This window comes from Diuraphis noxia, unplaced genomic scaffold (genome assembly GCF_037042655.1).
Source record: "Diuraphis noxia isolate RWA-SAM2 unplaced genomic scaffold, SU_Dnox_SAM2 contig0004, whole genome shotgun sequence".
Taxonomy (NCBI): domain Eukaryota; kingdom Metazoa; phylum Arthropoda; class Insecta; order Hemiptera; family Aphididae; genus Diuraphis; species Diuraphis noxia.
In genome coordinates, this window is record NW_028301714.1 from 27,507,872 (window position 1) to 27,525,809 (window position 17,938).

General features: G+C 26.8%; 1 protein-coding gene across 1 annotated transcript; it reads left to right on the plus strand.

Moving 5' to 3' along the window:
- Positions 1-6,988: 6,988 nt before the first annotated feature.
- On the plus strand, positions 6,989-17,180 carry LeuRS (Leucyl-tRNA synthetase). Its single transcript, XM_015511447.2, has 19 exons — positions 6,989-7,201; positions 7,276-7,494; positions 7,561-7,773; positions 7,840-8,004; positions 8,072-8,328; positions 8,402-8,627; positions 8,688-8,906; positions 9,053-9,193; positions 9,257-9,381; positions 9,442-9,629; positions 9,699-9,837; positions 10,056-10,329; positions 10,415-10,553; positions 10,631-10,739; positions 10,829-11,078; positions 11,148-11,402; positions 13,265-13,480; positions 15,062-15,296; positions 16,737-17,180. Exons 1-19 carry the CDS (start codon positions 7,199-7,201, stop codon positions 16,943-16,945), a joined length of 3,582 nt encoding a protein of 1,193 aa, XP_015366933.2. The 5' UTR covers positions 6,989-7,198; the 3' UTR covers positions 16,946-17,180.
- The last annotated feature ends 758 nt before the right edge of the window (positions 17,181-17,938 follow it).

Consider the following 17,938-nt stretch of genomic DNA (forward strand, 5'->3'; position numbering starts at 1 on the left):
CCAAATTTTTAATAAGCTTTTAAAATATTTTAAAATATTTATTATGATATTATCGATTTTTTGATTAATGTTTTAAATATATCGGCACAATAATATTCACTCTGATAAAAAGCTTGAAAGTTTAATACATTTGTATCATTGTATCAAAATATTGTAAACAAAGTAAATCTCATACGATGCTATTTTAGCTAATCATAAATATTTAAGATACATAATAATAAGTGAGATTTAAATTATAAACATTTAATTCATTTAACAAGTTAAAATGTCCCTGAAACCACAAAAATTTGGAAAATGTATAAAATATTAGTGTTCAATTTGTAAAAATCTAAGACTTCAAAGCGTAATAAGAATCTTTATATGCCTTATATAAGTAAATTAAATTTAAATATTAATAATATATAATAGGTACTATAATATTACGCATATACTGTTTAAGAGAAATTTTAAAATGACACTTTATTTAATTGTTTATATTTTATTAGGATAAAAAAACTTTTTTCCACTCATTTGACAAAAAAAAAAAACTGTATCACACATGTTTAGTAAACTTCAACATTTTCTTTAATATCGTATATTGAAAGTTTTTTTTATCACCTTAAGATGTTTTAGAATATAATCAAAATTTTATCAGAAATGTTTACTACTATAATAATATTACCTCGGTAGCTGCAAATAATCATCTGTAGACTAAAGAATATAATTTTTTTTTTTATATTAGAAATTTACAATCTGTTATTATCGAGGACTATAAGCAAATGTGCATAGAGTAATTTACATGAATATTTTGAGGGAAGAAACTACCTATTAGTGACACTACCTATTTTGAGTTTTTTTTTTTATAGGAATATAATGATATGTTTTTTATAACGGTGAAAATCATTACTTTTAAATGATATTTGATTTTGGTTGAACCTTCAGGTGGTCCAAAAATAAGGGTATTTTTAATTTATTGTGAATATAATACTTTTTATAAAATATTTATACCTTTAATATTAACATTAAAATATTATTATAATTATTACACGGCGCGTTAAGTAGGCAATTTAGGTACACTTTCGCTGTAAGTGTTATTCCAAATTTAGATAAATATTACAACAACAAGTACAGCCCAGTGGCGTTTTCAACAAAAGGTAAGAAATCTTTTGCTTGAATTTCGAATGGAAAAATAGCCTATATGTCACACGAGTTAATCAAAAAATATTATATACCATGTCCGAATTCATAAAATATACATAAAAAATATACATACATTTATTTTATTTTTCCTATTTTGGAATATTTTAAGCATTTTACATTTAAAGTACTATTTTCAATACTTATCTGCGTAATATGTTAATTTAAAAGCAAACAAGAAAAAAAAGTATCCGAATAAATAATAAAAAATACTATTAGCTCTCGTTTTATAATATAATTTATTAAACATACCAATTAATAATTACTTTTAAATTTTAAATACAAAATAATAGATTAACACTTTTTTTTTAAAGTTCAAACACAGTTCACTTACTTGTTTGTGTATAATATGTAATTTGTTGGTTATTATTAAAAACAGGATACACTTTAACTCAGTTTCTTCTATTACTATTACTCAGTAGGTACTTTATATATTTTTGAATCCTACTTGCGAGGCATGAGACTTAACTATGGAATCATTAATTCCTATCACTTACAATATTTAACTTATGCATTTTTTGCATGAGCAACAACTTAACTTTCTTGTGTACTATGTTTTTATAGACATATAGTATAACAGGAGCTATGAATTTATAACACACGGTCACTGACAACTACCCTGTCTTACCACGATGTTCGTGACCTAACCGAGTAAGTGAGCAAAGTTCGTTATTGTCACTGCGCTTTTCTTAGCTATTAGGAATGATTTTCTGATAGGTAAATGATCGAGCTGAACAAGCATTCCAATGTCATCGTCGTCAAAAGTCATTTTTTTTTTGACATTTATAAATTATTTAGTTTTAAAAATGTTTAGTATTTTTGAACATTTTACTCAAGGTACTTAAAATTTTAAGATTAAATAATTTTACCACTCCTAGCTAAAAAATGATAACGACATATACAAAAATTATACTAACCTTTCGAAATATATTTATTACTCCGCTCTCGATGTAAAAATGTTCCTTCGCGTCTTATTAATTATTATAACATAATAGTTCTTTATTAAAGTTATTATTCATTAATTCATTATACATATATTATATTAAATTATAATATTATAATATTTAACCATGCCACTTTGGTTATTTGTATAAATTTTTTTTTTTCTTTTCGTATCAATTATTACACTCGAAAATGGTAAATCATTTTAATAACACAATACGAAACCTGGTAATCTAAATTTCTATTTGTGAATCATATAAAAACATGATTCATTATTAAATGAATACAATAAAATTTAATGGAATAATCATGCATGTCCACTAAATCTTGTTTAAGTAATCATTATCTCATTATTGATTCAATAAATGTTTAATGATTGTTCATGTGGCAATGCGTATAATACACAAAATAGGTATACTAAATTTTAGCTGATTACTGTTATTGAGTTATATATTGTAAAGTAATATTTAAAGTAATTGCTCGTTATTCAAAAGTTATTGAAAGTTGTAACTATAGTAAATTATTGCCTATCTATAATTAACTTACGTCACGACTATATAAAATCTAGTGATTGGTCGAACCCTGATTTTTAAAATCGAACCGAACTTGAACCAAACTATAAATGTTTTTTTCGAACCCGAACCGAACCTAGAATTAGTTTAAGTCTAACTAGAACTCAACATATTTATCATTAGTTAATAATTATATATTATCATGTGAAATTACTAATTGTTCAACTGAACCAGGACTAAGTCTATGTCTACTCTTAATAGTATAATTTGTCTTGATTTTGAGAACATGCGCTCAGAGCAAACGGACGTGGCAACCGGCGGGAATATCTATAGGTCCTAGATATTTTATTCCAACTGGTAATAAATTTGGGAATTTAGTTTGATTATAGCTACACCAAGTTAGAGGATTTAATGTTGTACCGTTTCACATGATTTTATCGACAGTACAGGCGTACAGCCGTGGTATAGAAATATTCCACGGGTTTATCCAAAATAGATTTTACCCTCTACAATAAATATGATGAAAACAAAAATAGGAGTATTATGAGGTTTTAAGATATCTCGGCGAAAGAGATTACGGTGAAACTTTTTCGGTGAATGTGTATGTTGGCGTCGTTGGCGAATGAATGCATCGGCGAACGGGTATGTTGGCGAAATTACATTAAACGCAAATATTTAAATATACGTAACATAGAGTTTGCTTATTGTAATTTAATACGTTAATGAATTCCTAACCTACAACTATTCTCCATTACTTTTCCTATTTGCTTATTGTACATATTTTGCTACACAATTTTGTACATTTTCTATTTTAATATAAAAAAAAAAAAAAATGTGTTATTGGTGGAGATAGCACTGCAGTCACGGGTTCAATCTTTAATTGTATTTTCGATTATAATGTGGTTATTTGTCCGATAATGCCATAACGATAACTATATCGTCTATCAGTCAAACTGTAATAACCGATTGGAATGTGTTTTAAAGTTACAATGTGTTAGTGATCAAGTTGAAATCAAACGGTCCACGTTCCATTGTTAAATACTGTGTTATTTTGTCACTATGTTATTTTTTATTAACTATCTGTACATTAACGATTAGATCGAAACCAACATTGGTAGACGAAAGTAATTTTTGCTACATTATAGATAAACCATATAACGGAAAAGTAAGTTAAAATTATATTATGTTATTGATAAATACAAAGTATAAAATCTGTATATGAATACTCGTTTAAAATATTATGTTTTTAGATTCTGAACGAAGTGATGAATGTATTGATTTTACAATGATGTGTTTTTTTTTATTTTTGTGTCTGTGTACAGCATAACTAGTCGAAATAATGCTTCGATTTCAAACTTTGGGGGTGGTTTCCGATGTAAAATTGAAGATCCTTGGTGCATTATACAGGTCAAAAGTAAACATTTTCCAACAGTTTTCAAAAACATCGAGAAAAACAAAAAAAAAAAATGACAAAAAAACGGGAATTTTTACGCAAAATCAGTTTTCTACCAAATCGTTTTTTTTATATGGTTGTAATTTAAAAACTAATCACTGTAAGTACTTGAAATTTTCACCAAATGTTTATGTTAGTGTTATATATATACAGTTTAATTTTCAAAAAGTTTTGACTTTTTTGAGTTATTTATAGACCACTGAAATTTTCGAATTTTTTGAGAATTTTTTTTTGAAGTGTCGGTAAAAAAATGTTGGACGATCAAAAAAACTTGAAAATTTAATGCAAGGTTCCTCATAAGTTATTCATATAGTGATTAAAAAATTACAAAAATACATAGGCACGATTTTTTTTATTAGCATTTGAAGTTCAAATTTTGACTAAATACATAAAAATTACGGCAATGTTCAAATTATCTTAGATCTAAATTCATAGAAGTTTTTCTTTTTAATTCTAAGATTTGAGAATTTAATACAAGGCTCATAATATATTTTTACAATAGCAGTTGAAAAATAAAAGAAATATATAGACACATTTTTTGTTTACATGCATTCAAAGTTTAATTTTGACAACATACGTAAAAATCACGAAAATTCGTAAATTATTATAAGTTAGAAATTCATAAAAAATTTCCTTTTTAAATCTAAGATTTGAAAATTTAATACAAGATTCCTTACAAATTTGTCAACCTTTATCACTAAAAAAATGTCAACCGGAAATTCAAATTAAATTTTTATTAGCATTTGAATTTCAAATATTGACAGAAATTCGTCAAAACCATGAATATTTGCAAATTATTTTGTAGTTCAAAATTCATAATATTGTTTGTATTTCTATCTAAGGTTATAAAGGGTAGCACAATTTTTTTTCATAAGCGTTTATAGTTCAAATTTTTACGAAATCTGTCGAAAATGCGAAAATTTGCAAATAATTTTGAAGCTGAAAAATCGTAAAATTTTTTGTGTTTATAACTAAGAATTAAGAATACAACACTAAATTTTCCACAAGTTTTCCTTCAAGTAGCTATAGAGAAATCTCGAAGCGTCATTATAGGAAAAATTTGAGGTGCGTTTGAATTTTAAATTTTTACGAAATAGCGTTACGATAACGATTTATCCTGAAACGATTTTAAATATTTGTTATTCAGGGGCGGACTGGGAGATTGTCGGCCCAGGGGGAAATACAGCTTAGCGGACCTAAATATTTTACTGTATTATTACTATATCAGTTGTGATTTTGTAAACAATATGAATGTTTATTGCCTAAATATATTACAAGTTTATTGTTCGACGACCGGCCCAAATTTCATAATTTAGACCAGCCCAGGAGGATATTTCCCCCTAGCCCCCCTGGCCAGTCCACCCCTGTTGTTATTTTTCAAAAAGTATAAGTCGTAGATACGTGAAAATTTTATCAGTTGTTTAGATTGGCATTTTCTTTACATGATTTGATTTTAAAAATATTTTGACTTTTTTTGAGATATAAATAGACAACTGAAATTTTCAATTTTTCAGAAAAATTTTTTTGAAGGGTTGATAAAATTTTTTCGGCACTATCAAAATGTTTGAAAATTGAATACAAAGTTCCTCATAAGTTATTCTTATAGTAATTAAAAAATTATAAAAATACGTAGGCACAATTTTTTTTTTATTAGCATTTGAAGTTCAAATATTGACTAAATACGTAAAAATTACGAAAATTTGCAAATTATTTTAAGCTAGAAATTTATACAAAATTTTCTTTTTAAATCAAAGATTTGAAAATTTTTAATTATCTACAATATATCCTAGACTGACAAATCATCTCCGTTCAGAATCGTTTTTCGTATACAATGATACCTATCATTGCATTCAAATCTAACCTACCCTAGTCAGAGGTCCACCCCACCACCTAATGTACAGCAGAGCGACATCCACTTACCCGCTTTGTTAGATTCTGAACGAAGTAATGAATGTATTGAGTTTAGAATGATGTGTGTGTTTTTTTTGTGTCTGTCATCTCGTTTTGGGCCAGTAAAAATGCTTGATTTTTGACTTCAGTACCTCGTTCGATCAGAAAATGAATCTAGTTGGTACTTTAGGGGGTCAAACGTAATATTTTTCTAAATAATCGGGATAAACAAACTAAAAATTAAGGGAAAAACGGGAAATTTTACGCACACTCATTTTTCGACAAAATTGATTTTGGTTTTTGATGTAACTTTAAAACGAATGACCATAGATACATGAAATTTTCGCCGAATGTTTATATAAGTATATTCTATCACCATGCAATTTTCAAAAAATTTTGACTTAAGTTGAATTATTCATAGGCATTTGAAATTTTCGATCATTATTAGTTTTTTTTAAATTAATATCGATAAAAATTTATTTGTTAGGCAGAAAAGCTTGAAAATTTAATACAAGGCTCTTAACATATTGTTACAATAGCAGTTGAAAAATAAAAGAATGAATAGTCACAATTTTTTTTTATAAGCATTCAAAGTTTGAATTTTGACAAAATACGTAAAAATCACGAAAATTCACAAATTATTTTAAGCTAGAAATTCATAAAAAATTTTCTTTTTAAATCTAAGATTTCAAAATTTAATACAAGATTCATTACAAGTTTTTCAATCTTTATCACAAATAAAAATTCCACCGGAAATTCAAATTAAATTTTGATGAGCATTTGAATTTCAAATATTGACAAAAATTCGTCAAAACCATTAATCTCCGCAAATTATTTTGTAGTTCAAAATTCATAATTTTGTTTGTATTTATATCTAACGTTATAAAACTACACTGCTGTTCTCCCTACACAGATATAGATAATTATCTATATCTGTGGCTTGATATCAATAACTGTTATCAATTATCATGTACACATCGAAGTCAATATACTTTGATTAAATTGTTCTGTGATTAAAGTAGTTGTCAGTTGGTATAGACAACGTGCATGGCTGGTGGCATATTATGATTGCATGATTGCGAGACTTCCCGACATCAATAAATCGTACACTCGTGTTTTTTAGTTTTTTACAAACTTTATGTTTCAGCCGGAAATTGTTAATATATAAAGCTGACTAGGTATTTTAGTTTATGACATAGAATCATCGACATTTGTATATTCAGTCATGGTATGTATCGATTTAACAATACTATTATTGGCTTATTCTTGGTGTTTGTAACTGAAAGTCTTGTGATTTTCTAGACCGAAACACGCAAAGGCACCGTCAAGGTAGAGTATCTGCGACAGATCGAAAAGGAGATCCAACGTCAATGGCACGAACAGAAGATTCACGAAATTGATGCACCGCCATCCAAGAATACAAAGAGGAAAGGTGATGAGAAATATTTGGCGACGTTTCCATTTCCGTACATGAATGGCAGGCTACATTTAGGGCATACATTTTCCCTTTCTAAATGCGAGGTATGTTTGTTCTCAAAATATCTCCTCAAAATGAGAAAAACCAATGTCAAATGTACTGATTTTTAGTTTGCAGTTCGATTTCAACGTTTGAAAGGCAAACAAGTCTTGTTTCCGTTTGGATTTCATTGTACTGGTATGCCTATTAAAGCGTGTGCAGATAAATTGAAATGGGAGATTCAGACATTTGGCTGTCCACCACGCTTCCCAGATGATGATGAAGAAGAAATTGAAGTCGAAATAAATACAGATATTATTAAGGACAAGAGTAAAGGCAAAAAGGTTACTTATAAAAACAATTAAATATGAATAAATTCATGCATCTTACTGATAGGCATTTTTGTGTAGAGTAAAGCCATTGCAAAAGGCAGTAGAGCTAAATATCAATGGCAAATTATGAAAAGTTTGGGTTTTGAAGATAATGAACAAATACGAAGTTTTGAAGATCCTTTGACGTGGTTAAATTATTTTCCACCTTTAGCTGTTAACGATCTTAAAAGTATTGGTATTCATGTAAGCATTTTAAATCAAATGTTTGTACAATGCATATACTTCATTTAGTGTTGATTCTAATACTTAGGTCGATTGGCGCAGGACATTCATAACAACAAATGAAAATCCATTTTTTGATAGTTTTGTTCGTTGGCAATTTTTACGTCTTCGTGATAATAACAAAATTAAGTTTGGAAAACGGTATACTGTATTTTCACCGAAAGACAATCAGCCGTGTATGGACCATGACAGATCCAAAGGTGAAGGCGTTGGTCCTCAAGAATATACTTTAATTAAAATGAAATTAGTTCAACCCTATCCTGAAAAACTTAAATTCACCAAAAAGTATTACTAAATTGTTTATATTATATGATATAATAATTTTTATTTATGTCTAATTTATAAATTATCTGTTCAGGTCTTTGAAAAATAAACCAGTATTTTTAGTGGCTGCTACTTTACGGCCAGAGACAATGTATGGTCAGACTAATTGCTGGGTACACCCTGACTTGGAATATATTACTTTTAAATTAAATGATGAAAGCATTTTCGTTTGTAGTGAAAGAGCTGCTAAGAACATGTCATATCAAGGGTTCACAGCAAAAAATGGAGAATATGAAATTATTACCAAACTAAAAGGACAAGTAATTTCAAACAATTAACCATTTATTGTTCAATAATAGTGTTATTTACCCATATTTTAGGATATTTTAGGTGCAAAGTTGAATGCACCACTTAGTTTCAATGATATCATATATACCCTACCAATGTTATCAATTAAGCCTGATAAAGGTACTGGAGTTGTTACAAGTGTTCCTTCTGATTCGCCTGATGATTATGCAGCTTTAACTGATCTAAAAAAGAAACCAGCATTCCGTGAAAAATATTATATTACTGATGAAATGGTTCTTCCATTTGAGCCTGTGAGTAATTTTTGTCAGATTTCAAATATGATCAATAATTATTTTTTTAATTAACTTAAATGTATTTTATTACATAATATCTGTATAATATGTATTATATTAATATTTAACATAAAAACATTATTTTTATGAGTTATTTATTTCAGATACCTATTATTGAAATCCCAGAATTCGGAAACTTATGTGCTGTTACAGTTTATGATGAATTAAAAATTCAAAGTCAAAATGATAAAGAAAAATTACAAATAGCTAAAGAGAAAGTTTACTTAAAAGCATTTTATGAAGGGGTTAGCCTTCATTGAATTTAAATTCTTTGAATGTTAATTTTCTAAATAAATTTTAAATTTCAGATACTTATAGTTGGAGAATTCAAAGGACAAAAAGTGCAAGATGTTAAAAAAGTTTTACAACAAAAACTTACAGATTCAAAAGAAGCTGTTATTTATTATGAACCTGAAAAAACCATATTGTCTAGGTATGTTAAAACATTTTGATTTATGTCATTTCAGAATTATATTTTTTAACTGATTTATAGGTCTGGCGATGAATGTGTTATTGCTTTATGTGATCAATGGTATTTAGATTATGGTGAATCAGAGTGGAAAGCAGCTGCAGAATTGGCATTAAAGAATATAAATACTTACCATGAAGAAGTTAAGAAAAATTTTATGTCTTGTTTAAACTGGTTGCACGAATATGCTTGTTCTAGAACTTATGGATTAGGTAATGAAATTATTTTTCATTTTTATATTTTAATTCCACTCTAAGCAAATTAATATTTAAACATAAAAGGAACAAAATTGCCATGGGACGAATATTGGTTAATTGAGTCTCTATCTGATTCTACTATTTATATGGCATATTATACAATCGCTCATTTTCTACAAGAAGGGACATTCAAAGGAGAAAATGGAAACAGATATAATATTAAGTAAGTCAATGTAAATAATCAATATCAGAATAATGTTTTTTTTTTTTAGTTTATTAATATAATTGTTTCAATACACCAAGTATTTTTACAATGCTCAGATTAATGTTAAATGTTAATTATAAATTATAGGAAAAATTAATAAATTAATATTTTTGTTTTAAATATTAAATTTTCATACTTGTTTTTGAAATAATCAATCTATTATGTTTGCACTTTAGGCCAGAAGAGTTAACTCCCGAAGTTTGGGATTACATATTTTTGGATAATAAGAATTATCCTAAACAATGTAAAATTAATAAAAAATATTTAGATATTATGAAAAATGAATTTGAATATTGGTATCCAGTAGACTTACGATGTTCTGGCAAAGATTTAATTCAGAATCATTTAACATTTTTTATATACAACCATTGCGCCATTTGGGCTAATCGGCCAGATCTTTGGCCAAAGAGTATAAGAGCAAATGGACATTTATTATTAAACTCAGCAAAGGTAAAATTATTTTTTAAACATATATCATTATTTTTATGTTTTAAATATTAAATTTTGAATATTATTATTGTTCTATTTATGCTAGATGTCTAAATCAGATGGAAATTTTATGACATTAGAAGAAGCGGTTAATAAGTTTAGTGCAGATGGTATGAGATTTTGTTTAGCCGATGCTGGAGATGCCATTGAAGACGCAAATTTTGTTGAAAATATGGCTGACGCAGGTATTTAATTTTTAATGTTTAAATATGTAAATATTTAATTTCTATTTTGTATTTAATATAGATTATTTATTTTTTAGGTATTTTAAGACTTTATACATTTATTGAATGGGTTAAAGAAGTGCTAGCTTCAGAGGCTACGCTTAGAAATGGACCAACTGATTCGTTTACAGATACTGTATTTATGAGGTAACTTTAAGTTCTACTTTTTATTTATTTAACTTAACTAAAATTCTTAAAATAGATTATTCCTTTACTAAAACAATTTTTTTTTTCAGCGAAATAAATCTTAAAATTCAACAAACTGGCGAATATTATGAAAAACTTTTATTCAAAGAAGCTTTGAGAACTGGTTTCTTTGAATTACAAGCCGCTCGTGATAGGTATCGTGAACTTTGTGGCAATCCAGAACTTGGAGGTGAATGTATGCACAAAGATCTGATATTGCATTTCATTAAAGTTCAGACTATTCTGTTGGCTCCAATTTGTCCACACGTCTCTGAACATGTTTACCAGCTATTAGGAAATGTAATTATTTGAAAAATTACAATTTTTTTTTCTATAAACAAACTGTAATTATTTATTTTAATTTTATAGGCTGATAGTGTGGTCAAGGCAAGTTGGCCTCAAGCCGATGAAGTTGATTATAAACTCCTTCAAAGTGGCGAATACTTGATGGAAGCAGCTCATTCTTTTAGACTGCAACAAAAAAATATGCTGAATATTGGAGCTAAAAAGAATCAAGCTAAAGCCAAAGTGGTAGAAAAACCAACAAAAGCTGTAGCATGGGTCGCAAAGACATTCCCTCCGTGGCAAACAACCATATTGGAAACAATGAAACAGCTTTACTCCGTATGTCTAAATAATATATTTGTAGGAGAGGCCAGGGAGGAACCCTTTAATATGGTCTTGTTATTTTTATTTCTAAGAGAATTACAAATGGTCTATTATTAAGGCATTCATTGTAGACAGTAGACAATACTTTCTGGAGTTATGTGTTCTTAGTGTTAAAAACAATCATGATGTATAACTTCTGCATGCTCATATAACTGTTGAACTAGATAAAGTTTTTTTCAAATCATGAGCTTTTTGTTTGTCATATAGAATGGTCTATCAATTAGATAGGAATTCTGGAAACAGATTTAAATTCTTCATTAATTTTTCCAGCTAATTTTTAATTAATTTAATTTAATTTCAACTGATAAATATTTCAAATTTCCAAATTTTAAGAGCTTTTAAATAAAATTTAAAGTTGAAATATACAAATTGGGAACGTTTTTACTTTTTTTTCAGAAAGTTTCATAAGAAATTATTTTTTATTTTTAAAAACATCTTTTAATTTAATGTATATGGCTGAATGTATGTAATGGCACAAAATAAAAATAAAAGGTAACATTATTATCTAAGGCTTTTCATAAGCTTTTTATTATAATGTTACCTTTAATTTTGATAGGAGACCAAATCACTCTACATTTTAAATTAACAAAGCTAAACGTGGTCTGCTGAAAATAAAATTTGCCATGTTACTTACTTGTAAGACGCATACAACACATGAGGGTGTAGTGTCTACTTAATTATGCCGTATAAAACATGTTTTTATAGTATCATAATGCCTAAATTAATAAACTGAATAGGTAAAGACTAAATAACTATAAGTACTACAGCTATTAGTTATTAATTGATTATATAAAGTATTTGGCTAAATACCCCAGTAGTTAAAAACATAATATCTAGTTGAAAATTTGAGACTAAATTTAATTCAAAATTATAATTATAGATCTAAACATATAAAGAACTTCCTTTGAAATGTAATTTAACACAATTTTAGAAGCCGTTGAAAACTAGTTTTCTTTGGCAGTTCTGTAAAGTGTTATTTTCATTGCTAATAGCAATACTATAAATCTCTTTACCAATTAGATATTATATTCCAAGCTTTCCACATTCCATGGCTTGTTAAGCTGAAATTTAAAAATCAAACATTCATTGATTATTTCAATTGTATATACAGGGTGATTCTTTTATCAAACAACACTCATTATTTAAAAAAGTATTGACTTTTTTCAAATTTTTTTTTTCAAAATTGTAGATTTACACTCTTCTTGAATTGTTTATTTTTTTTATATTTTTCACCCTTATATTTATTAGATAAACCACTATCGACTTTTGATTTTCAAATGGTAACCTATACTTAAAATTTCATAAATTAATAAAGCTATTTTTTTTATTAATTATTATGTTAAAATTTCGAATTTAGCGCTAGTAGTTTATGAGTATACCTATAACTCAATATTAAAGTTTAGATTGGAAGAGTGGAGTGGTACGGGGTTACCCTGCAAAATGTTTGTCCACTACTCCGCTTGTTTAAACTTAAAATACTTATAACTCATAAACTACTCGTCCTAAATTCGATTTTTATGTATCAAAATTTTTAGAAAAATATTCTGCTTTGGAATATGAAATTAAAAAGCTATGTTGCAATTCTAAAAAGTAAAAAACTTATAAAATGATAAGGATAATAAATATAATTTTTTAATAAAAGCGTTGGTTTTTAACAACTTGAAACTATGTAAAAAAATATTTTGAAAAAAGTCAATACTTTTTTAAATAATGAGTGTTGTTTGATAAATTCAATTTGAATAAATCACATTGTATATTATTACTAAGATGTATTTTATTTGTCACACAACTTTAATATAATGTCTTTATGTACCCAGGAAAATGGCAATACCTTACCAGATAATAAAATCATTTCTTCGGCTCTGGGTAAAAAAGAATCACTCAAAAAGTACATGAAGCGAGCAATGCCGTTCGCACAGATGGTAAAAGAAAAACTGATCAAGGTTGGTGATTCTGCTTTCAATGTTAAATTGGACTTTGATGAAAAATCCGTGCTCGAAGTGAACAGATCCTATCTAGAAAACACTTTGGATGTTAGTATATCGTACTTAATAATATTGTGATAACTAGGGCTCGGATTTTAAAGCATAATAAATAACAAAAAAAGCATAAAATTGTTTAAAAAAAGCAAAAATGAAGCATATTTATTTTTAAAAAAAGCACGACTAAAAATTAACACGAATTAGTTAGCAATATAAAATCGATCCATCTGTTTGAAAAATTTCTTCACCAAATTCTAACACTAATTGTTTTAAAAATGCATTCGTTTTGACTTTTGGCATATTAATAAATTACAACACTATAAATCACTATAAAACTTAAATTTTAAACACGTCTAGATCGATGTTATACGAGTACTGAGCGTAGGTTCTACAAACTATATGCAATATTCGATAAGCTATCGGACCCATAAGCTATCTGTAGATCGATAATCTATACATTTCAATCATTACATTTAATGACGTTTCGCACTAATGGTACGGTCACGGTCATTATTGCGGGTATTCACATTTCTTATTAAGTAAATAAACACTTTTATTTTATTTTCATAGCATAACAACAAATAAAAATTCCACAGCTTGAATAACTGAAAAAAGCAAAAAAAGCATTTATACTAAAAAAAGCAAAAAAAAATTTGTTTATTTCGAATCAGATTAACGTGAAACAAATTTATGTATAAAAATTAGATTTCTATCTTAAATATATAAATAGAAGCATTTGCTTTAAAATCCGAGCCCTAGTGATAACTAATTTGTATGGGAAAAATTGTTGTCCCTACACGAAAGTAGGAGGTAAACATTGCATACATTAATATATATAAAAGAAATGTGCTAGTGAATATAAAAATAATATGTAGTTCCTACATGGCTACACCAATCATACACTAACTTTTTTAAACTATTGTAATTTCAAATTCAAATAAATAGGTACATATATTAAATTTGATTTACAAAAATATAGTAACACAAAAACAAAAAATAGTAAAAATACATTGAAATAAACTGAAGTAGAAAATCATATAAAAGACAACATTTTAGATTGTACAACAAACAATTATTTAATTTTTTTAGAACTTTCAAAATATAACTATTATAGTTTGATATTACAATAAATCAATAACAAAGAATATATTTTAATATTAATCAATATGATTATATTAAATATTTATGTGTTCATAATTAACCATATAATTACAAAATATTATTTTATCCTTTCTAAGGTATTAGCACCCATTTGACTACATTTAATTTATAGGATATAAGTAAAATATATTTATTTTAATGGCATTTAGGTCATTAAAATAATTTTTGACTTAATTTTAACATACTAATTTTACTAATAATATAATATAAAAATAATGATTTAAATTATTCAATCATGTGTATTGTGTATTGTGTAATATACATATTAATATTAATCACATATAAACAGAAGTGCTAACATACATAACTTTTTTACTGTGTAGAAACTTACATATATAATTTTTTTTAAATGTTGTTACAATGTATATTTTTACCGGCTAAGTTTCGTATAGGAATTTATATGTGTAGATTTAACTGTAAATAATATACAGTTTGCAACAAAATACAATGGTTCTTTTATTGATATTTCAGTTAGAAAATTTTGACATTAAATATTCTGACAGCAGCGAAGCACCAGAAAATATTCGTAATGAATGTTGTCCTGGAGAACCATACATAACGTTCTTGCCACCGGATGAATCCTTAAGTCTGCTCGTTGTTAATCCACAGCCGCAAAAGCCATTTTTCCAACGAGAACTTGCTGTTTACAACAGTGACACAGTTGAAAAGTTGATCAAAAGGCTGAAAAAAATTGATCTAAAACTGAGTAAGTGCACAATATTTTTATTATTATACCAATGGTGTGCACAGGAATTTGGAATGGTGGGGAGGATATCATAAAATAATTTATAAAATATAATTATCAAGGCTGGGTTTGTAGTACCTTAAACAATATGCTATCATACCCTAAACATTACTACCTACTAACAAAGTATTTATTTTTTTTATTTAAATATGGTTTATATGACATAATTCATTTAAAACGATTATGAAAAAATTTTACAAATGGGACCAATTGTTTTAAATATCTTTAATTTGGAAAAAAATTATTCCCATAAATTATTATTTATATATTTATAGTTTATTAAATTTATATAAAAATCATGTAAGTTTCAAATTCAAATTTTGGATCTAAAAAATTAAAAAATTACCTTAAAATAAAATCGACAAAAAATTCAAAATGAAAACTTCTTATTCTATTTCACTAAAACATGAAAAGAGTATATGGTATAAAATGAGCATCCCATTGCTAGATTCTGAAAAAATGCAAAGTACATTGAAATCCCAGCTTTAATAGTTTATCATAATTATACTCCATTTAACCTTGACCAGTTGTAATTTTTATATATTTTTTCAAATGATTAATGGCAGAGAAATGTCTTAAGTCCAGTCGTGTTTACGGAATAAATAAAAAAAATCTCTGTGCACACCAATTTACAATAATATAATAATATTATGCAATTGTCGATGCCTATTCCTAAAACAGTTGCCAATGCGGGTGCACTCAGGTGTAACACACAATATCGTAATATTAAGTTTTAAACTCTGAGTATAAAACTAAACATTTATCATTCCTTTTCTCTCAACTTTAGTACTAAATGGAGAACTTTCAGATAAGTATTTATAGATATTTATTGTTGTCGATGTCTTAAATGCAGTTTTACCATACCCATTTTACGGTTAGAAAAAGATTCTCATTTTTATTGTGGTACTAAGAAACTGTAATATAAAATAGTTTTTTTGTTATTGTAGTAACATTCAATGGTGTTAAAAAAACTTCTATTTTGAAATTTTGAATTTTCATTATTAGTAGGTATGTTTCTTATACTGAGTATGATAGAACAATCAAATGTCATAAAAACTTACCATCCAAAGAGGGAAGGAGCTCATTGTTTGTATAATAATAAATAGTTTAAAAAAACATATTGATTTAAATGAAAAAAAACTGTATTTTTTATAATTTTTATTTACGAGTAGGATACAATATTTTCTCTTTTTCTGCCTTAACTTAATGCACATTTTGAAAAAAATTGTGATAATGAGAACAGGTATTAATAACTAAATGTTATATATTGCATGTTGCACCTGCTGAATTTATTTTTTGGGTACTCTCTGATCTATTAGATTGAGTTTGATTGCATAATATTATATCATAATTGAATTATTACTTGTTAATTTGTGCCAACAACTTTTTTCGGTTGACCAGCATCTAACAAAATAACTCTATGGAGGTACAAAGATCCAAATTTAGGCCCGAGGTTGATTCCCAATCACATACAACCAACAGAGAATAGCGTCATGATGACCCCAAAAACGTTGTTTTTTATCGATACAGAAAAGAAAATCATAAAATACGGTGACAGTCCGTCAAAAAGTCAACTGCTTGGAGATAGCATAATCTATCTTGTTCAGTAATTGTGTTGTGTCAAATTTTGTGTTATATTAGTTTAATTCAAAATCCGTTGTTCTGGCTACTGACAATATTTTATAGTAGTCATAAGGAATACCATTGATGTCAACAGTAATGCCTGTTAACTTCGTTCTTTCTTCTTTTGATGGAACAGGAATCCAAAACAATCCAAATACTTTGAAAATTGATGGATCATAATAAGTGTATTTGATTCAATAAATATATCATATTCAATTAAAATGTATTTCATTATTTAATACATTTATTTTAATTATATATCATAATAAGTTAACCATATGATTGATGACACGCTTTGTTAGAAAGTTAGAAAAATTTATATTTATATCAGTCTACCCAAAATAAGTATCTGTTTATGATTATTAATACATGATTTTCATTTTACGAAAGACCAAGAATATTATAAAACAAAAACGGTTTTAGGTTTTTTAACTTGTGTTTATAACACCTTATATCCCCATTTTATCCTTCCACCCGTCCGTTACTTACGTCATCAGTACATTGTTATGAATGAATATATGTATATATTTTATTTATTTATTTATAGTCCGTAGACTAGTTACTGTGCCTATTTACAATAATTTGTATTAAGATCTTACAACAGTATTCAAAGTAAATTATTTATACTAGCCAGTTTTTAAAAATATCAATATTTTAGTATCTAATGTATTAATTGTTTCCAACAATAAAAACATGGTACAAAAATATAAAGATTACCAATTTTTTATAACTTTGTACATAATATGAGGTTATAAAATATGTATAAAAATTGGGAATTTAGCTTACTTGTAGAGTGAGCTTCTCTAACTTTTTTAATTACATCAACTTAACAGTTGAGTCTAATTTTATCGCCAGAGTTAAAGCGGCTCCTAGAAAAACAACAGACATGTCGAGCTTTTGTCTACAATTTCCTGTTAGTTATTCACTTTTTTTTTTACATACAAAGAACTAATTTTTCAGCTTTATTTAATTGATAATTG